Source organism: Stegostoma tigrinum, chromosome 8 (genome assembly GCF_030684315.1).
Source record: "Stegostoma tigrinum isolate sSteTig4 chromosome 8, sSteTig4.hap1, whole genome shotgun sequence".
NCBI classification, from domain to species: domain Eukaryota; kingdom Metazoa; phylum Chordata; class Chondrichthyes; order Orectolobiformes; family Stegostomatidae; genus Stegostoma; species Stegostoma tigrinum.
In genome coordinates, this window is record NC_081361.1 from 45,905,865 (window position 1) to 45,927,280 (window position 21,416).

A 21,416-nucleotide genomic window follows, 5' to 3' on the forward strand; every position below is an offset into this window, starting at 1 on the left:
GCAGCAGTAGGACAGTGATTACTGTCCAAGCCAAACAGGAGATGCCTTTATAACACAGTGTGGAGCTGGATGAACACAGCAGGCCAGGCAGCATCTTAGGAGCACAAAGTGCGTTTTGAGTTCTTCATGTGGAACCAGTGAAAATTCAGGTGAACACTTACGAACTAAATTACCTAAGTATCTGATAAAAAGCACTGAAAGTGCCCTTCAAAATATTATTTTAACTGACCAGCAATGTAAATGAATAATCCAAGAAAAGAAAGTTAGATCACCTGAATCAGCAATTGTGTTGATGTTTTTATGTTATACACATGTTTATAAAATTGATCTGGAATAGGAGTGGGCCATTCCATTGTGTAACCAGCATAGTGGAAAACATGTAAATAACAACTGCCAATTGTTATAAAAACCCATGTGGTTCACTCATGACCGTTCTGAAAGGGGATCAGCCATCCTTACCAAGTCTAGCCTACATGTAACTTCAGACCCAAAATAATATGGTTGACACTTAACTGCTTTCTGGGCAATTAGAGATGGGCAATAAATGCTGGTCTAGCCAGAAATGTCCACATCCCATGAACAAATTAAAGAGCATCTCAGGAGCACAAAAGGGTTCGCTCCACACTGCCCTCCAACCCCACCACACCCGGCACCTTCCCCTGCAACCGCAGGAAATGCTACACTTGCCCCCACACCTCCTCCCTCACCCCCATCCGAGGCCCCAAGATGACATTCCACATTAAGCAGAGGTTCACCTGCACATCTGCCAATGTGGTATACTGCATCCACTAGCTTTTGTGCTCCTGAGATGCTGCTGGGCCTGCTGTGTTCATCCAGCCTCACATTTTATTATCTTGGATTCTCCAGCATCTGCAGTTCCCATTATCTCTAACAAATTAAAGAGGCTTGTTCTTCATAATAGATTAGCATTTCTAATAATTTTCAATGCATGGTGACTAACAATTGGCATCATTTTGTCTTCAGTCTTTAATCTTCATGCAATAGAAATGTGATGAGCTGTTTTGCAAAAAGATTCATAGACTTAACATGAACTGTGTAAAGGAGCAGCATATTTTCACATTGGAAGAGTCACAAAACTGACAATGCTAACCTCTATACAATACTGTACCAACATTTACTGATATTTCAGACTCATTTCATGGTCAGTAATTATTTACAGTTAGCCCTCTTTTCCGCGACCTTTACTGCCTCTACTCTTGCCCGACCTCCACATCCCAGAAAAAAAAATCCATATCTCTTCAGTAAGCTTTGAACAATGTTGACATCGGCAATAGCTGAGAATTTACTTCACGTTGCTTCCACTTTGCTATCATAATTTCACCAGAAGTATGATTTTGATTATGCATATTCCTCCTGCTGCATTTTAGGTGAAGTAACATTGGGACCTTTTGTGGTGCACTGCTCGTGTCCCCACCCATGAACTGGGTGACCCACGCTCAAGTCGCACCTGCTCCAGAGGTATATAATGACACTTCTGAACAAGTGGATTTGAAAAATAGATTAAATTCAAACAAAGCAATGGTGGATCAGGAGCACTTGCGGAAACGTACCAATAAATGATTCAAGTTCAAATTGCTTGTGTAGGAAAGGTACCTGATAATCAGCTTTTGTGCTCCTGAGATGCTGCTTGGCCTGCTGTGTTCATCCAGCTTCACACTTTATTATCTTGGAATTCTCCAGCATCTGCAGTTCCCATTATCTCTGATAATAAATCATCTCAGGATACAAACAACTCTCAACCTACTGTAAGAAGTTATTAATTTGATGGATTTTTCTTTATAATGTGTTAAATGTTGTTCACTATAAATAAGTTTAGGTTAAATGCAGCTTGTTTTGGTTCTTTGGTTATGCAGAGAATGAGCATACTATCCTTTCATCTCTGGATTTGAAATGAAACAATTCTTTCTTTTCTTAACAATAATGATTAAGCTGAAACGGCTTGCACATGCTCAATGCAATTTCAGATAGCCATCCACAGTGCAAATCAATCTTGAAATTAATTGACAGTGCTGCTCAAGTTACCAAGTGGTTTAAGAGTGTGAGAGAGTGTGAATGTGGTGTCGGTGCTGGGGAAGATCAGAGTTGGGCACACTAGTGTGTTCACTTTGCTTCTCAACAGTGTCAAACCTGATTAAGTAATAATATTTCAACTGGCAAGTGCAAAAATTAAATAAATAATGAATTCAGTGTGAAAATAAAGCATTTTTATGACGGCATTTAAAATATAAGATATCACTCATACCTTAATCCAAGTCTTTCCTCAGGTATTTGAAACTTCTTACTGATAACAGCCAACAGCTCATTATGTGACAACCCTGGTTTGACACGTATAGCTACTGTGTACTTGAAGTGCACTTTAACAATGGAAGGTACAGGCACCGAATGATCCTTGTTCTGTTTCACAAGGATGAAAATTGCAGGTTGGTGACATTTTAGATTACACAAGTCAGAAAAATCAGATGGATTACTACAGACAGTTGTGTCCTCACACTGATTTATATGAATAATTACATTTCTTCATCTAGTGTTATTCCACAATTGAGATGAAGCATGTATAACAAGGGCCAGCCTGATCCAATCTGGCCTACGTGTGACTTCAGTCTTATGTTAAGGTGGCTGATTCTTATCCGTCCTCTGCAATAACCAGGCAAGTCACTCAGTTGTCTCAAAATACTGCAGAAAGGTTGAAGAATAAAAATAGCCTAGTATTGACCAAGGCACCAAAAAAAAACAACAAAGACCTTGCTGAACCTACAAAATTCTCCTCACCAGTATCGGGGGATTTGTCCCAAATTTAGGACAACTGAACCCTGGACTTGTCAAGTAAAATATTGTTGAAGAAATTCTGTTAAGTTCATTGAAAAGAAAGTCATGAGCTGTACTCATCAAAATGTTGAGAAAACAGCACAGTGCTGAAACAGTTAACTCTGTTCCTCTCCATAGTCGTTGCTTGACTAACTGAGTATTTCTAACATTTCCTGCCTTCATTACTGATTCCCAGCATGTGCAATATTTTGTTTCTGCTTTGCTAGATCATCACTGGGTCACATGGCTGGAACTCCTTTCCTAACTGTGCCATGGGAAAATCTTCAGTACCGGGACTTCCACGACGCAAGCAGCTATCGCATGACCACTTCAGAAAAAAAATGAGAAAGCATCCTGTTAACCAAACCTGCACCACAAGCACGTATAGGTTTTAAGAAAAACTCAGATCAAAACAAAACCATTTTCCCTTTACAGCATGCATAATCCTCTTTATATATAAAATGTTTTCAGAGCGTAAGGATCTGTGAAATGATTCAGATTTGTAGGAAATGATCACTCTTTTTGCCTCTCAAAAACATGAGAAAGCCTACCTGCAATTTTCAAAGAAATTGCCACATCGTTATACCAGTGTGAAATTAAGATTCAGCTTTTGTGTTTGTCATTGTGCAGGTGTAATTGGTAGCAATTTTACAGTCGTAGATTTAAGTTGAAGTCTCACTCTGGAACTTCAATGCATAATCTGAGCTACTCTAGGATAACAAATTACAGAGTGCTAGTTTGGAGATGTTTGCCTTCAGTTAGAATATTGAAACAAAGGGGCGGCACAGTGGTTAGCGCTGCAGGGATCACAGCACCAGGGATCCAGGTTCGATTCCAGACTTGGGTGACTGTCTGCGCAGAGTTTGCACGTTCTCCCCGTGTCTGCGTGGGTTTCCTCCCACAGTCCAAAGATGTGCAGCTAGGTGGATCGGCTGTGCTAAGTTGCCCAGAGTGTTCAGGGGTGTGTGGGTTATAGGGGGATGGGTTGGGTGGGATGCTCCAAGGGGCAGTGTGGACTTGTTGGGCCGAAGGGCCTGTTTCCACACTGTAGGGAATCTAATCAAAGGCTCTGACTGTATTTCATTAGTTCATATGTATTCAAGTCCCACTGCTCTATAGAAAGAAAAACAGCAGTTCTTCCTTGTATCATGGCCAGCATGCCTTCTCAGAACAAAATCACAGAATACAAAAGTAGGGAGATTACACTTCATTTTTACAGGGCACTAGTGAGATTATATCTGGAACACTGTAAAAGTTAATGATGTCCTTATTTTTATTTTCGGAAGGATGTAAATACTATAGATGTTTGTTTGACTTACACCTGGAATTGTCAGCTTGTCTTCCAGGAAAACGTTGAACAGGCTGGGCTTGTATCCATTGGGGTTTAGACCAGAAAGAGCTGGACTGAGACATAAGATTCTCAATAGACCTGACAGGGTCAATATGGAAAGGATGTTGTCCCCTTGTGGGAAAATCTAGATCTGGGGACTGACACTAAAAATAAATGGTTCACCTACTTAAGACAAAGATGGGATTTTAAAAAGTTCTCACGGAGGGTTGACAGTGTTTGGAACTCTATTCCTTACAAGGATGCAAAGTCTTTCATTTTTTATGGCAGAAATAGTTAGTTATTATAAGCAAAGGGTTATCGAGGAAGCCGGAAATGTGGTCTTGAAGTTACAAATCAGATCTTATGAAAATGATGGAGCAGGCTTGAGGGGCTGAATGGCCTTCTCCTTTTCCTAACAACACCAAGTACCATTTCTCTCTTAACAATAAGTTGCTTTTTCTAGTCTAGGCAATGATTATAACCTTTGCTACATAACACACAATGGCTTCTGTTGTGCATGAAGTACTTTAAGAATTATAGTAAGGTTATAAAACAAATTAATGACTTGTTCTGTATCTTCCATCCCCTTTACCTGTACCTTTTTTGAAGATCCTGTCACCTGCTGGCTTGTATTGGTGCGTAGATTCTCATCTGAAAGATGAACAAATTCATTTCTGTGAATTTAACTCCTATCAGTGCACTCCTATTAGAGTTTTAAATTGAATACATTATTTTCTCAATTGTGATTACTCATTGCCAGGTCACTCAAAGTTTAGTGCACTCTAGGCTTTACTCATTGTTGGCCGTAATCAGCAGCCAACAGGACAGCAGCCATCTATTTCCTTTGAATCAGCTATCAAATGCAAATTGCTTTGCATCAAGTATTTGTCCAATTTCACTTGGAATGTTGCAAGGTATTTCTCAGCTCCAATGGATGAGAGCTGGCCTGGCATATGTTCAATACATTTCCACTAAAATAAGACTGAAAGCTGTAGCCACACAGTGCTCTAAGTCATTGTTAGAATGCACGGGACCTCACAGATTTAATTCCTTAGAGACTTTTGGCCATTTTTGTTCTTCACATTTCGTATGATCTGTTAAGTCTAACTTATTACTGCTAAAAAAAAAGACATTTTGTTGAAGTTTTTCACCTTGTACTGATCAGGACATTTTGCAAGAATACAAGTTTCAAGGGGTAAACCAACATTTATACCGCATGAGAGGAGACTGCTGATTGGTAGAGGTGTTGCCCGATTGACAACTGGATTCCATTGTGGTACACTTGAGAATACTGGAAACTACATATACTAATAGATGAGCAGCTAGGAAGGAAACTTACACACACTGAACCTGTTTCAACTCAACAAAATAGGTGACAGCTTTTGGCTGGTTCATTTTTCAGAGCGATGCATTGATCAATTAGATTCAACCTGCCAGGTTTAAAATTTTGCAAAGATAACAAAGTGTGGAGCTGGATGAACACAGCAGGCCAAGCAGTATCTTAGGAGCACAAAAGATGACGTTTCGGCGATGAAGGGTCTAGGCCCTGTGTTCATCCAGCTCCACACTTTGTTATCTCGGATTCTCCAGCACCTGCAGTTCCCATTATCTCTGTTAAAATTTTACAAAATCTGGTTGTTAACTGTCAAGGAGCATGAATGGGTGCATTCTGTGTGGGAAGAATCTGAGTCTGCCTTGAATTTACATTCTTGCAAAATATCCAGACGAATGCAAGATAAGAAGCTTCAATAAATGTGTCTATCAGCAATATGCAAGTTCCATACTTTTCCAGCAACTATTTATAACATCAAGCTGATGCAGTTACAGTCCTGCTATTTGCTGATACGTGGAAACTGCTCACCTTGAACAATGACTGGTCTTTCTGGAGCAGATTCTGTCGGTGGTGCTGGAATATCAGCAGGGGGGGATTTTTCACCCTAGTCAAGAATGACGCAAGGAATGTTATCTTTTGGGGTGCAGGGGTAGGGTGTAGGCTGTGTTCTTCATACATTACCCAAAATAGGATTGTTTTCAAAACTAAATTAACAAAATAAACCACACAGCTCACTTTTAAGTTAAGTTCTATACAAATATAAAAATCAGAAAATCCTAGATTAAATCCTACAAATCCCTTGCCTGTGCCTGTAAGCATCCCATTGTTTCCATTTAAATAATCAGCTGATACCCTTTTCAATACCTCAGTTGAGCCTGTTTCTACCCCACCATTAGGTAATGCATTCTATACCCTAACTACTCACTGCTCGAAAAAGACAGTTTTCTTCCTTCACATTTACTTCTTTTACAAACCACTTGCAACCCATAACCTTTGATTCTGGATCCATTTACTAGTTTCTCCCTATTCACTCATCCAGACACATCATGATTTCGAATACTTGCTTCAGATCTCCTCTTTGCCTTCTCCTCTCCAAGGAAAACAGTCCCAACTTTTCATACATTAAATATCTAATCCCTGGAACCAGTCTCGTAAATCACTTTTGCACTCTGTCCAATCCTTACTATAGCATGGTGCCCAGAACTGAAAACAATTGCGCACCCAAGGTCTAATCAGTGCCTTCAACAAGTTCATCATAACCATCCCGCTCTCCGCCCCTATTTATGAAGCCCAGAGTACTGTATGTTTTATTACCAGCACTCTCCACCTGTCTTGCTACATTTCTCTCCATCTTCGGTCCGCCTCCCCCTCTCTCCCTATTTATTCCAGAACCCTCTCCCCATCCCCCTCTCTGATGAAGGGTCTAGGCCCGAAACGTCAGCTTTTGTGCTCCTGAGATGCTGCTTGGCCTGCTGAGTTCATCCAGCTACACACTTTGTTATCTTTGTTACATTTAATGACTTATTTACATAGACACATGGGTCTCTCTGCTTTTGCAAGTCCATTAAGACCAGAAGATGTAGGAACAGGAGGAGGAGGCGGCCCTTTGGTCTTTGAGTCTGCTTTGCTATTCAATGAGATCATGGCTGATCTGACACTTCTCAGCTCCATTTTCCTGCCTTTTCAACATAATCCCCGATTCCCTTACTGTTTAAAAATTTGGCTCAGCCTTGAATATACTTGATGACCTGATAGCCCTCTGTGGTGAAGGATTCCACAGATTCTCTCCCTCGGAGAGAAGAGATTCCAAGGAGGAAGACCACAAAGGCAGCACAGTCACACTCATGCACTGATAACCAGAGAGCATTTGGGATTGCGATGCTGACTGATTGCTCCTATTACAGAACCCTGATGCACTGGATCTGATTATACAGCTCTCACCACAACCTGGAATATAACCAGCAAGAAGCAGGGATTGAATATTACACTTTCCGATTCTGAATGGACAGCATCCGAGCTTCTCAACAGAATTGGGAAGTTTTATTTTCAGTATCAAACAGAACAGATTGTTACTTGTATAAACACCTCACACACAGCTTTACCTTTTCAGCTTCCAGCGGCTCCAAGTAGTTACAGGGAACCAAGCCAATCTGACAACCAAAACAAAACTCGGTTAGGAAAAGTCTATAGTGAAATCTTTCCCAGAAAGATTTACTCACCTGAGCAACCAGAAATAAGTTTTAACATTACCATTTCTGTCAAAAGTGGCAAAAAAACCCCAGAAAAAACCACCGTAACAAATCCAAGCATGTCAATATTATAAAATCATGTCCAATGTAACCCTACATTTGGATTCAAATGTTAAAGAGTGAAAATCAGTTGAGTGCTCAAGAGGAAAGGCAGGGATTATTGTCCCATGGTTCCACCAAAGCTGCTGTGGTTACAAACACATTTTGTTGAAATGATGCTTTTTGTAGTAAGACTGGGACAATATTCAGGTCTGGGCCAACAAGCAGCAACATCTGTGCGAGGCACTGACCATCTACACCAGAGAATTTACCTCAAAATCCCCATCTGATGTTCAGTGGCATTACCATCACTGAATCTCCCAATGTCAACAAACTGGGAATTTCCACTGTCCAGAAACTGAGTTATACAAGCTACATAAATACTGGAGAGGGCTCTTGTGACACAGTGGTGATCTTCTATAAAGTCCACCTGTTCTACAGGTTGATTAAAAATATTTTTAAATATCAGACTTACAACAACAAGTGATTGGATGGAATTCTGAAGCGAGTAACTCACTCATGTCTCCTTAGTATCTGTCCATCATCTCAATGATGAAGTTGACTGCATTTTCTTGCATAGATGCAGCTCCAACAAGACTCAAAGCTTGAGACAATCCAGTCAAAGCTGTCTTCTTGACTGACACCCCATTCAGCCTTCCAACATTTACTCCTTTCATCAACACACTGTGGCAGCAGAGTGTACTATCCACAAGATGCACTGCAGCAACTTATCAATGCTCCTTTGACCTTCCAAATCCATGACCTCTACCACCTAGGAGGTCAGATACATGGGAACACCATTACTTGCACATACCCCTCCAAACCACACTCAACCTTGACTTGGAACTATACCACCATTACTTCAGTGTTGCTGGATCAAAATCCTGGAATTCCCTGCCCAAAGATACTACAGGCATTCCTACTTCTTATGGGCTGTAGTAGCGCAAGAAAGCAGCTCACCACCACCTTCTCAAGGACATTTAGGAGTGCCAATAAATGGTGGCCAGCCAGTGACACCCATATTCCATCGAATAAGTCCAAAAAAATAGCTGTGGTTTTCCTGGGCCCTGCACCATGCGGTTACATGATCAGGCTTGTACAGTGAGGGCTGACAGTAACTATGCAATAGTTCTGGAACTCCAAATTCAGAATGCCATAACCCAAAATAGGGGTGTCACCCAAACCCAAAATGAAATTGAGAATTGCAACAGAAGCAGCCTCAGTTTGGGTAGTTCTCAGTACAGCCACTAGATGGCGAAGGAAGCAAGAAGAGGATCTGAAAATATGGTAACAACACTTGTACAAAATACACCAGAGGCTGGTACAACAAATCTATCACCTTTTCCTTGCATAGAAGCCATTTCAGCAACAGGTCAGACACAGATTGCTTACACTACACTGAGGTGTGGATATTTCATCACATTATTTCAAATTAATCAACATATATGATGTCACTATCAAATTCTTAAGTGACTGTATTTCTCTTAAAGAAGTCATACATAATTAAGTATTTTTGCTCATGATTTCTCATGACATGTTCCTAAAACCAGGAGACCAAAGAAGGGAAGCAATGTCCGTTTCAAAGTCCCAGCTGCCAAATGCTGAGAATTGCCAAATATTTACAACAAACCTTTGAGGCTTGCAGTCTCCTCCAGCTTTTCACCAGGCTGTGGGTTGTGTCACTGCTGAAGGGCAGGGCACTTTGATGGGAAATTTAATTTGCTGAATTTCAGGAAAGCCCTGGTCACCCACAAACGTACAATATTTAGAATTAACTTGGTTACACGGATTTGTTTTCTTTTATTAACTTTTATACAACAATTTTTCCCTTTCGCCCGAGTTCTCAGGAATGGTGGGGTAATCTCTGGTGTTGAACCTTTGTACCTTATCAGCGTTGAGCAATGAAATGGCACAGTTGCAATTTTGCTTTGACCTCATCTTGCTATTTTGCACATTGTGGACAATGCCAGCTCCCCAAGAGTAACCTTCAGTGCTTGATGAAGGAGCCTATGGGTATGGCGCTGCTTCCCATCAAAAACAAAACATCAGAAGGTCGCTGTAAATGTCATCAGATTCCAGGCCATTATTGCATCAGAAAGCTACTAAAATATTATTGCAATGAGAGAATCTGGAATGTGATTCCACAGCCGCTGGTTAGTCATCTGCAACCCTGTGGTTTTATTCAGTCACTCATTGATTTGCCTGAGAAGTGCTCTGGTGGATGAACTCGACTTGCCTTATTGTTGAATGTAACTCTGGCCCAGTTGTCCTCTCCTTTCTCCAGCACGAAGACTATATTTCCACACTTTACCTCCAGCTCTTGTTTGTTACTTGGGAGGAAATTAAACAGCACGCGGTGAGGTACACCCTCCAGTGTCCTGTGGGCAAGAAGATATTTAGGAAATTTGAAGTCAGATTTCTTCGTGTTGTCTTCATATCTTTTATCCAATCTAAGACATCATTATTGTCATTAATGTCATAAGGTTTTAAGCAGTATATCCAGATAATTTGAGATAACAAAGTGTGGGGCAGGATGAACACAGCAGGCTAAGCAGCATCTTAGGAGCACAAAAGCTGACGTTTCGGGCCGAGACCCTTCATCAGGTCAGCTTTTGTGCTCTTAAGATGCCACTTGGCCTGCTGTGTTCATCCAGCTCCACACTCTGTTATCTTGGATTCTCCAGCATCTGCAGTACCCATTATCTCTTATCCAGATAATTTATTAAGATGCCAACGGACCAGCATCATGGGATGGCACGATGGCTCAGTGGTCAGCGCAGCTGCCTCACAGTACCAGGGTTCTGGGTTCCATTCCACCCTCGGGCGACTCTGTGTGGAATTTGCACATTCTCCCTGTCTGCATGGGTTTTCTCCAGTTTCCACCCACAGTCCAAAAAAATGTGCAGGTTAGGTGGATTGGCCATGCTAAATGGTCATTGTGTGCAGAGACATGCAGGCTAGTTAAGTACGAAATGGGATATGTGGGGTTACAGGGATAAAGTAGGGGGTGTGGGTCTGGATGGGATACTTTTCAGAGGGTCAGTATGGGCTGAATGGCCTGCTTCCACGCTGTAGGGATTCTATTAACTCCTATGCTATGCCATGCACCATGTCAAATTTCCAAAGTATTGTTACGTTATTACATTTACTAAAAGATAGAATTCTGCTTGTTGCCTTATAACCTGTCTCAAGATGGCAGATGAACAAACCTCCAGGAAGAGGCTAAAGTTAGTAACTAATAATGATCAGGTAATCCGGTTCTTTGTGATGTAGATAGAGGAATTAATTGGCCAGGACAACGAGGAAATGCCAACCTGCTCTTCTTTGAAACACTGGCTTGGCATTTTTCACACCCCATTACGCAGACAGCTCAGGCCCAGTACCATCTATAAGACAGTATCTACAATAAAGGTCGCTCCCTCGAGCTCTGGAATGGGTCTTGAACCTGGAACCTTACGACTCCGAGGCAAAAGTGCTTCCACAACTGAAACCATATAAGTGCTTAATTAGGAATAGTTTTTGAATGACAACAGAGCTGCACTGCAATGCTCATATTTCTCCAAAGCACACAGTTGTTACACTGCCGCTGGAAATCAGGGCAAGTAGGACCCAACAGACGGGGGTATAATTCAGAATGAATGACTGTTCTTCCGTGTGATTATGAATGAAAGAAGCGCAAATCACAAAGGGACAGATTGTACATGATCTGTGGAAGGTGCAGTGTACGAATGGGGTAACAAGGTGTAGAGCTGGATGAATGCGGCAGGCCAGGCAGCATCAGAGGAGCAGGAAAGCTAATGTTTCGGGCCCCTCCAGAAGGCAGATAAGGGTGGGGAGGGAAAAAATGTCCTTCGTAGTGGGATCAGATTGCAGATGTGGGAAGTGGCGGAGGATGGGTCGGATCCAGATGTTGGTGGGGTGGTACGTGAGGATGAGGGGGATTCTGTTTTGGCTGTTATTGTGGGGAGAGGGTGTGAGGGATGAGTTGTGGGAAATGAGAGAGATGCGGTCGAGGGCATTTTCGACCACTGTCGAGGGGAAGTTGCGGTCCTTGAAAAACGAGGAACATGTGTGATGTATGAATGGTCTTTTTGGGCACAAAGAATACAATAACAGCAAAGGCAATGTTAATTACATTAGATTTGAATTTAGGTGGTGGGCATTAATTCCTTTGTGCTCAATTTGCACTTCAGCCCCAAGCCGCTGTTGGGTTTGCAGGTATTTGTTTGTAATGTGCAACTGTGTAAATGGAAGCTTAGAAACGTGTAAGGGTTAAGCCCCAATTCTAGCCTGTACAGTCTGACTATCTGGAACTGAACAAACAGAACAAATTCAGGAAAAATAACTGTGACATGAAGCCAGTCATTAAGACTGTGCTCAGCAGTGACAGTAATTACTGGCTCATCTGTGGATCTTCATCCTATAGTTTGTCTTACATCCAGAACAGTGTGAATGTTTCCTTAACTCACAGTGGTCACATATCATACAGATAACGACACATCTTCTTGACAGGGGCCAATCAGTAAACATATCTAAATGCTGGTTGGAACTCCAAGTAACATATATCAATGAGTAGGATTCACTTACTTCAATTTTTCTGGCGCTTTCTTTTCAGGAATATGGTCCGGTGCCTGTTAATTCGATTGGAATAAAACATCCCATTAAAGTGCTGGAAACACCAGTCAAAGTACTGAATAAAAGGAACAAGCTCTCTTATAGTGTAGTTGTAGTGTCCCTACCCCTGGACCGTGAGGTATCACTTGATCCAGAGGTTTGTGATAACACCCCTGAACTGGTAAGATGAATTATCATGGTGCATTATAGAAAGATCCAAAGGTTGTGCATTAATTAATTATACAAAAGAGGATATATTATGCTTCAGTTTTACAGAGCATTGGTGAGACCATACCTAGACTATTGTATGGAGTTTTGGTCTCCATATTTATGGAAAGATAGAAATGCACTGGAGGATCAGAGGGGGTTTACTAGATTAATCCTCAAATGAGCAAGTTATCTTATAAAGAAAAGATTAGACCGATTGGACTTGATTTTATTAGAGTTCAGAAGTGCAAAGGGCAATTTGATTGAAATGTACAAGATCCTGAAGGGTCTTGGGGATGCACTTTTAGGACAGAGATGAGGGGAAAATCAGAAAATCAGAGGGCTGTGAAACTACGGAATTCTCTTCCACACAAGTTGGTCAAGGAGGGGGTCATTGAATACCTTAACATAGAGGCGGACAGATTCTGGTTAAGCAAGGCAATCAAAGTCATCAGGTCTGATTTGGAATATTTGTATTTTCCTAATTATTGAAGATAATCTGGAATGATATGATGTGCAAACTCACAGGATAACTTTTAGTTTCTAAGATTTTAATTGTGGAGTACCCACTGAACCCGACTAAGAAAGCAGGGACAGCAATATCCTAACTGGCCGTATCAAGGACAACAGTAAAGAGGAATTCCTAGCCCAAAATTAGAGATGGAGAGTGGAGGAAAAAGGTAATCAGCCAGGATCTCCACTTACTATTACTACTGACTGAATAGTAATGTGCTTGGCTGTTGGGGTAGGCTTGACTATTGTGGATCCTATAGATTAATTGGCCAGCAGCACTCATGAGGCGCACTCACAAGGGAGGTGTGCTCTACCACAGCTTCATGCTGGACTGCACTCTGCTATGAGTCACTGTTATCAAAAACAGAAATGGAAAGAGAAAACAAAAATGTGTACATTGCTACAAATTCCTGCCTTTCTTTATATCCAAAACTCAACAAAAATGGGAAATTGGAGCATGTCTGAGCCATTCGGTCCATCGGCTATTAGATAGGCATATGGATGATAGTATAAGGTAGGGGTGGAGGTTAGATAGACCTTAGGTTTAGAGTAAAAGGTCTGCACAACATTGTGGGCTGAAGGGCCTGTACTGTGTTGTACTGTACTGTTCTATGTATGTTCTACTGAGGTGGCTTCACCATTCAACTAGATCATGACTGCTTCTGTTCTTTCAAATTTCAGGCAGTATGTGGCTGGTGAAATTTTTTGGAGCAGTGAGTCTCTGAATAGGCTGTAAGCCGTGAGGGATAAAAAACTGAGCCATGAATGACAAATGTAAAGCATTAGATATCAGACAGCAGCAGACCGACGCTGGCTCAGAAAGTTAGGTATTTCACAGATGCCATCAATTCAAGAAAGAGAGTGAGAGTGATTATGAAAGTGAATCAGCAATATGAAATAAACACAGGAAGGAAAAAAAAGGCTAGAAATCTAAAAAGCTATCAAAGTTCTAGGATGCATAAATCTATAAATAGCTATAGAAACTTATAATTGATCAATAAAAGGTAGCACAATATTTATAGTTCTAAGTTTTGAGAGGATTTGTAGTTCAGATTGAGGTTCTGGATGTGAGTTTGCTCGCTGAGCTGGAAGGTTAGTTGTCAGACGTTTCGTCACTAGGTAACATCATCAGTGAGCCTCCGACAAAGCGCTAGTGTTATGTCCCGCTTTCTATTTATCTGGTTAGGTTTCCTTGGGTTGGTGATGTCATTTCCTGTGTTGGTGATGTCATTTCCTGCTCTTTTTCTCAGAGGATGGTAGATTGGCTCCAAATCAATGTGCTTGTTGATGGAATTCCGGTTGGAATGCCATGCTTCTAGGAATTCTCGTGCGTATCTCTGTTTGGCTTGTCCTAGGATGGATGTGTTGTCCCAATCAAAGTGGTGTCCTTCCTTATCTGTATGTAAGGATACTAGTGATAGTGGGCCATGTCTTTTTGTGGCTAGTTGATGTTCATGTATCCTGGTGACTAGCTTCCTGCCAGTTTGTCCAATGTCGTGTTTGTCACAGTTCTTGCAAGGCATTTTGCAGATGACGTTTGTTTTATTTGTTGTCTGTATAGGGTCTTTTAAGTTCATTAGCTGCTGTTTTAGTGCGTTGGTGGGTTTGTGGGCTACCCTGATGCCAAGAGGTCCGCGTAGTCTGGCAGTCATTTCGGAAATGTCTTTGATGTAGGGGACAGTGGTTATGGTTTCTGAGCCCGTTTTGTCTGTTTGTTTGGGTTTGTTGCTGAGAAATTGGCGGACTGTGTTCATAGGGTACCCATTCTTTTTGAATACGCTGTGTAGTTCTAAGTATTATCTATTTTTTCATTAGAAAATGTATAGTAAAATGACACAGCTCCCCAGATTTTCCTGTCAATAATATGATGGGGCTAATGGGCACTCTCAGCTATTCGCACAGGCAACTTCAGATGAGAGTCACCATTCAGAATTATGCTGCTCTCCCATTAGCTTTGCTGAAACAATATCTCAACGCTTACCTCACCGTGACTTGTGTCAAGTTGTTGTAGCTAAACAGTCTACAATTAACGTCACTAAAAGATTGAGCCTTGCCCATCCAGACCAAGGGTGCATTGAAATGATAGGATATATTTACTTAATATTCTTTGTGGCATCAAAAACTAACTAGTATTAGTATAGATTCTCATTCTTTCATGTTTTAATTTTGAGATTTTAAAATGTAGTTTTTTTCTTTTTTTTTATTTCTAGCTCTTGATATCATGTCTCCCTTAATCCATTTTTCCCCTTTGCCTATTCTTCTTTCTGTACCTGTTCTGGCAATGAATTCACCCAAATTACCTCAGACTTCCTTCTCAATTCTCACGCTGTTCTCTTCCCCATCTTTCATTCTATGAAGATATATATTGCTTGCACAGTTCAGTTAGGTTTCCAAAACCAGTTTTCACTCTCACTTTAACCTCATCCAGTTGCACTTTCAGCAACTTATGAAATAAAATATATTTTTTAAATATCTAACTAATTCAGCAGCCATTAAATTCAATATGACAACAAATCGTGCAGCATTATTCCATTTTGAAATCTTAGAGTTGATTAATTGTAAATCAGTTTTGCTAAAATACATCAGGCCTCAAAACTAATAGAATTTCTGACAGGCAAAATGGGTAGATTCACAATGGTTCAGTCAATCGGTGGAACTGGCCAATTCAAAATTCATTTCCTATCTACATAGACTGTACTATTGAAGACATTTTGGGGCTCGTATTTCCAACAAAAATAACTTTTGCATTAAGTCTACACTCTGGCGGTTGATTAGCTCAGCTGGCTGGGCATCTGGTTTGCAATGCAGAGTGATGCCAACAGCGAAGGCTCACTTCCTGCACCGACTGAGATTATTGTGAAGGCCTCTCTAACCTCTCTCTTCACCTGAGGCATGGTGACCCTCAGGTTAAACCATTATCAGGTGTCGCCCTCTAATGAGGGAGCAGCTGTATGATCTGGTAAGATTATGGCAAATTTACACAGTCTGAAAACAAGAGATTAATTTTTGTAATTAATACCTCCCGTCTAAACCGGGTAGTCATTGCATTTCCTTTAACCAATTTTATAAAGTGAAATGTACCTGAGGCTGCAGGGGAGCGAAACCAGAGAATGCATCTTTGTCGATGATCGATGCTACCACCTGGAATGCAAGCAAAAGCAAAGCAACTGCGATCAGTCTGATATCTCTGAATGCTGGTGGAATGTCCTGTCAGGTCAACAATCAAAACAATTCTGATTTAATTAATAACCATACACTTATTTACCAGTGGTAATGCCACAGAGTGTCAAGCAGTGACTGTTAGATTCTTTCTTGCTGGAAATGGTTATTGCCTGGTCTTATGGTACACCCATTACTTGACATTGTTAACCCAAGATTGGATATTGTCTACTAAAAAAAAGCTAAGTACTGTGAACTATAGAAATCTGAATTAAAAGCATAAAGTGCTGGAGAAACTCAAAGTCTGGCAGCGGCTGTGGAGAGAGAAAGAGAGTTAACATTTGCAGTTGTCGGAAGAAGTCATATTTGTCTTGAAACATTGACTCGATATCTCGCTCCACAGAAACTATTGGATTTGCTGAGTTTCTCCCGGATATTGTCAGGCTCATGCTGCATTTGGACTTGGGTTGCTTCTGTATCCGGAGGGGTCATGAATGGTGGACTTGGTCACGACAGTAATGGACTCTGCATGCTCCGCACAACATAACTAAGTTTAACTGAGAGTGACTCAGCAACATTCTTCACTTTTTTTCAATAGAATCCCTACAGTGTGGAAGCAGGCCCTTCGGCCCAACAAGTCCATACCAACCCTTGGAGCATCCCATTCAGATCCATCCCTCTATAACGCACCTAAGGTACACATCCCTGAACACTATGGGAAATTTAGCATGGCCGATCCACTTAGCCTGCACATCTTTGGACTGTGGGAGGAAACCCACACAGACACGAGGAGAATGTACAAACTCCACACAGACAGTCGGCCACGGGCGGAATGGAACTCGGGTCCCTGGTGCGGTGAGGCAGCAGTGCTAACCACTGAGACACCATTTCTGTCCTGATCTTTTGCTGCAATTGAATGAGCAGAAGTAAAAGATGTAAGAAATGTAACACAAGATATTGAGTCACTGTAACCTGTTTTATTACACAAAGTTAGAATTAGCGGCAGTTACTTTTCAGACCTTAGTCACCATGGGAGCTATACCAGTGTGGGCCAGCACACTCCTAACAAACCACACCAGCACAGAATGAGACTATCAGTCCACTGTGCATGACTGCATTCAGTCTACAATCAAACCCCTTTTCGCTGGCTCTTTCTCAACTGCAATGTATTTTCCTCTGCTTCTAGTAATGATCCAGTTTCCCCTTAAAGTCATGGAATGGCCTGTCTCAGAGAAAGTCATTCTTGATCACCCATTTGATCCCTGTATCTTTGTATCTTTGCATCTTTGCAAGGGACTGACAACATCAAACAACCCTCACTTTGTCCAGGCCAAATGAAGCATAATCTGCAAATGCAGGAGTTTAAAAAAATGCTTGTAAAAAGAGTGACAGCAAATGATGATGAAGAGGCTATGTCACAGTATCCAGCTGTCTCATATTATTAGCATCTGCCAACTCTGAGGTACCATTTCTCCAGGCTTTCAGCAATTGTCCAGAAATACATAAACACTGTCTGTATATTTAAATAAATACTTTGCAATAACTTTTGTATCTTGTGATAAGGGTAGTCAGGTTAAGAATTTAATTGCTGTGAAATAAAGTTTCTTCTAAGAATAGTGACTGAGCGTGCACAAAAGGAACAATGTGGAATGATGTCAAATCAGATGGTCCTGGAGTCTGAGGCAGAAGATGTCCTCTCTTACATTTCTTGTTTTTGTAGCTATGTTTCATAAAGCCTGTTTATGTTCACTAACAACAGTGCAGACAGCATCTCGCCACAATCACCAGCAGGATATGCCTCAGAGTTGAAGCAATGGTCCTACACTCTTACTCTCTCTATCTCCCAATCCTGTGCAGTTTTGAACTTGACATACCCCTAGTCATCAATTTTCAAAAGGGTTCTCAAACCTTACCTATTTTTGGATGACTACAAACCTCCAGTTTCCTTGTTTTCTTCTAAATGAGAGATTTTAAGATCAGCCTCAGCATATCTGATTTTCAGTGCAGTGAACTGAAGCTCTGCTGAGCAAATCTCTTGATAATGAAATTCCCGTAAGTCTGATGATCATTCCATGCTGTTTGTTTATAAAGAAAGGAATCAGTACCTTGGCCTCTCCCAGGAAGTCCTGTTTTTCCAGCTGGGCCACTACTTTCCTCTTTGGTCTGAAGAGTTCTCCTGCTGGGAGCTCCAAGAGGTGAAACAGCTCCCGTTTCTGTGAATTGGAATCAGGGTTTAGATCCAGACAACACGTGGCAAGAAATACAGCATACCTCCCAACTAAATGTTGGAGGCAGTTTTGAAACGGTGCACTGTCATAGAGATATACAGGATGGAAACAAACCCTTCAGTCCAACTCATCCGTGCTGACAGATATCCGATTTAAATCTAGTCCCATTTGCCAGCGTTTGGTCTATATCCCTCTAACCCCTTCCTATTCATACACCCATCCAAATGCTTTTTAAATGTTGTAATTGTACCAGCCTCCACGACTTCTTCTGGCAGCTCATTCTGTACACACACCCCCTCTGCGTGATAACACTGCCCGTTCGGTTCCTTTTAAATCTCTCCCCGCTCACCATAAAATCTGTGCCCTCTAGTTTTGGAATCCCTGAGACAGGAATTGCTTTTAGCTCTTCCAAAGTTTATTTTCACATATATTTCCATCACCAAATTGTCATTTTTATCGTTCAATGCAAGTTATAAAATCTCTCAGTAATAGGCATCGCTTAAAAACCCAGGAAGTGAGTAACTCCACTGAAGGAAAGACAATTTTCATTCTTGTCATTCCTGCATGTTAATGAAGCCAATGATTATGTCTTAATTAATATCAAATGAACCAGTTGGAACAACATCCCTCATTCCTTTGTTGATAGTTTTAAAGCTGCTGTCTCCACCTTCCACAATCCCTCTTCTCTTCTCCTCACTCCCACCCCAACCCCCATCATCCCTATTCACAACTCCATTTTATAGGCTCACTCCATTTCCCCCTGCCTCCCTCCAACACATCAGGCTCCCTAAATCTCACTACTTCCCCTCTATGGGCCTTGCTTCCTCTAGTCCAGTAACCTTACTGACTGTGACAACTAAATGTCTGAGATAACAAGGTGTAGAGCTGGATGAACACAGCAAGCCAAGCAGCATCAGAAGAGCAGGAAAGCTGACGTTTCAGACCTAGACTCTTCAGAAAAATCAGTTAAATGTCTCACTGCTCTTCCAATCCCAGGCTGCTTCACTCCTGTGATAACAAGGTCTAAAGCTGGATGAACACAACAGGCCAAGCAGCATCAGAGGAGCTTCTCTCCTGTCTTTACAGCTGATTGGTTTCTGGTGAGCCAGTCAGCAGTAAATGTGAGAGAGACTGAGCGTGTGATTGCAGGAGCATTTCATCAGAAAGTCTGTCCATTTTACATACATGGGTGGTCATTCTCTCATTGGTTGCTCCTGCAATCGATTGAGCGTTTTGGAGCCTTTCAGGTGAATTTGCCCACAGCTAACATGTATTTTGAGGGTGGATGCTGTGCTGAGAATACTCCCCATCCTAGTACTGGTTGAGTCTTATCATGCATATTAACAAGATCAGGGAATCACTGACACCTAAACAATGATATTTTCCCTCGAGCAAAACTACATACTTTAATAAGCTTTCTCAGAAATTCAGCCAGATTTTTAGACAGGCAATCTGGTCGGCACAATTGGAACGGAAGGTTAGGGGGCGCACAAGAGAAGGGGCAAATGTAACACATTTGAATCAAGTCAATACCGAAACAGATTCCAGAGCTTGATCCACGTAATTAGGCTTGGCCTCGGTTTTAAAAATGATAGCTTTCTTTAGAGCCTCTTCAGCTTTGTCCCAATTCTGCATCGTGGCATGTGCCAACGCCACATTGTGAAGTACCTAGGAGAAGCAATCAAAGTTGAAGTACAAAGTACTAGCATTTCTCCTTTGTGTAAATGTAAAGCATTGAGTATTAGCAACAATTATTCAAGCACGACATAGGGCAAGTATTTGGGTCTTTAATAGCCTTGCATGTTCAGGAATTGGACGTGAGAATTCAAATGTGTTCAATTCTCATAATGCCAGGTTCAACTTCTAGCCAAACCTTCCACCCAATGACTCCATCAAAAATACCGCTGCCTTCGGAAGGCAGTCGACATAATCAAAGATACCTCCCACCCTGGTTGTACTCTCTTCTAAGCTCTTCTATCAGGCAGAAGATACAAATCCTTAAACACATGAACCAACAGAGTCAAAAACAGCTCCTTTTCCATTTTTCTGAATGGACCTCTCAAATTTTATATTTAAATATTACTTCTATTCTCTGTGAAACTTGTCTGCAGCTATAATGTTGTATTCTTCACTCTGTTCTATTACCCTCATGCACTTTCTATGGTATGATATGCCTGTACTGCATGCAAAATAAAACTTTCCATATCTAGGTACACACGACAACAATAAATCAAATCAACATCAAAAAAACCCCAGCAACTCAGAGGTCATTTTCTGTTTTTGGCTCTGCTGAAATGTCAGTCTAAGGAACTATGTGCAGCAAAGTGTTTGGGAGTTTGGCTGCTCGGATTAACTCTTAAGGTGAGAAGATAAATTCTTCATATTACTTTTTGCAAGTTGAGAATTTGCACTCTTGTGTGCCCAAGCTGAATTGTGCTCGTAATAATAGTTGCTTTCTTTTTGCTGACAATCAATTGTTGAATTTTGATATTACTCCAATGTTACTTTTCTTCACTATTCTTGCATACTGCTGGTTTAACCTGACACTTCATATTAGATGAGACTGAATATTTGAATATATATGAATATATGTCTGCCATACCAGGACAGGCAATCTGCAGTGCAGAACTCCATAAGCTCGTGTTGGGTAGGAATTTGGAAACAGCAACTAGTTCATTATTGTCCTGTGGATAGAGGCATCAGTTGGATGGCACACATAACTTTTACTGTGTGGAGCTGCACTTATCTACAAAATGTCACAAATGTACTTACCCAAAAATGCTCCATTAACTGACCTTAATGAAACAACAGACTTTTCAATCAAATGTTACTTTGCCAGTATCCACTACATAAGATCATCATGCACATTATCCAGGAAGCAACAAAGTCTCCGCATTTTTTGGCAAAGTTGGAACATC

At 41.2% G+C, this 21,416-nt stretch overlaps 1 protein-coding gene across 2 annotated transcripts in view; it reads right to left on the reverse strand.

Moving 5' to 3' along the window:
• ncf2 (neutrophil cytosolic factor 2) overlaps nucleotides 1-21,416 on the reverse strand; it is a 34,801-nt gene that overhangs the window by 6,167 nt on the left and 7,218 nt on the right. For both annotated transcript variants that reach the window (XR_007248490.2, XM_048540037.2), the window contains exons 4-12: nucleotides 20,032-20,166; nucleotides 18,376-18,483; nucleotides 16,193-16,252; nucleotides 12,365-12,408; nucleotides 10,014-10,155; nucleotides 7,592-7,639; nucleotides 6,018-6,093; nucleotides 4,755-4,807; nucleotides 2,264-2,415 (exon numbers count right to left, since the gene is read on the reverse strand). Coding sequence is in view for 1 of the 2 variants with exons in the window: in XM_048540037.2 (XP_048395994.2) it covers nucleotides 2,264-2,415; nucleotides 4,755-4,807; nucleotides 6,018-6,093; nucleotides 7,592-7,639; nucleotides 10,014-10,155; nucleotides 12,365-12,408; nucleotides 16,193-16,252; nucleotides 18,376-18,483; nucleotides 20,032-20,166 (818 nt within the window). In the remaining variant the exon portion in view is untranslated. The remainder of the gene's footprint in view (nucleotides 1-2,263; nucleotides 2,416-4,754; nucleotides 4,808-6,017; nucleotides 6,094-7,591; nucleotides 7,640-10,013; nucleotides 10,156-12,364; nucleotides 12,409-16,192; nucleotides 16,253-18,375; nucleotides 18,484-20,031; nucleotides 20,167-21,416) is intronic.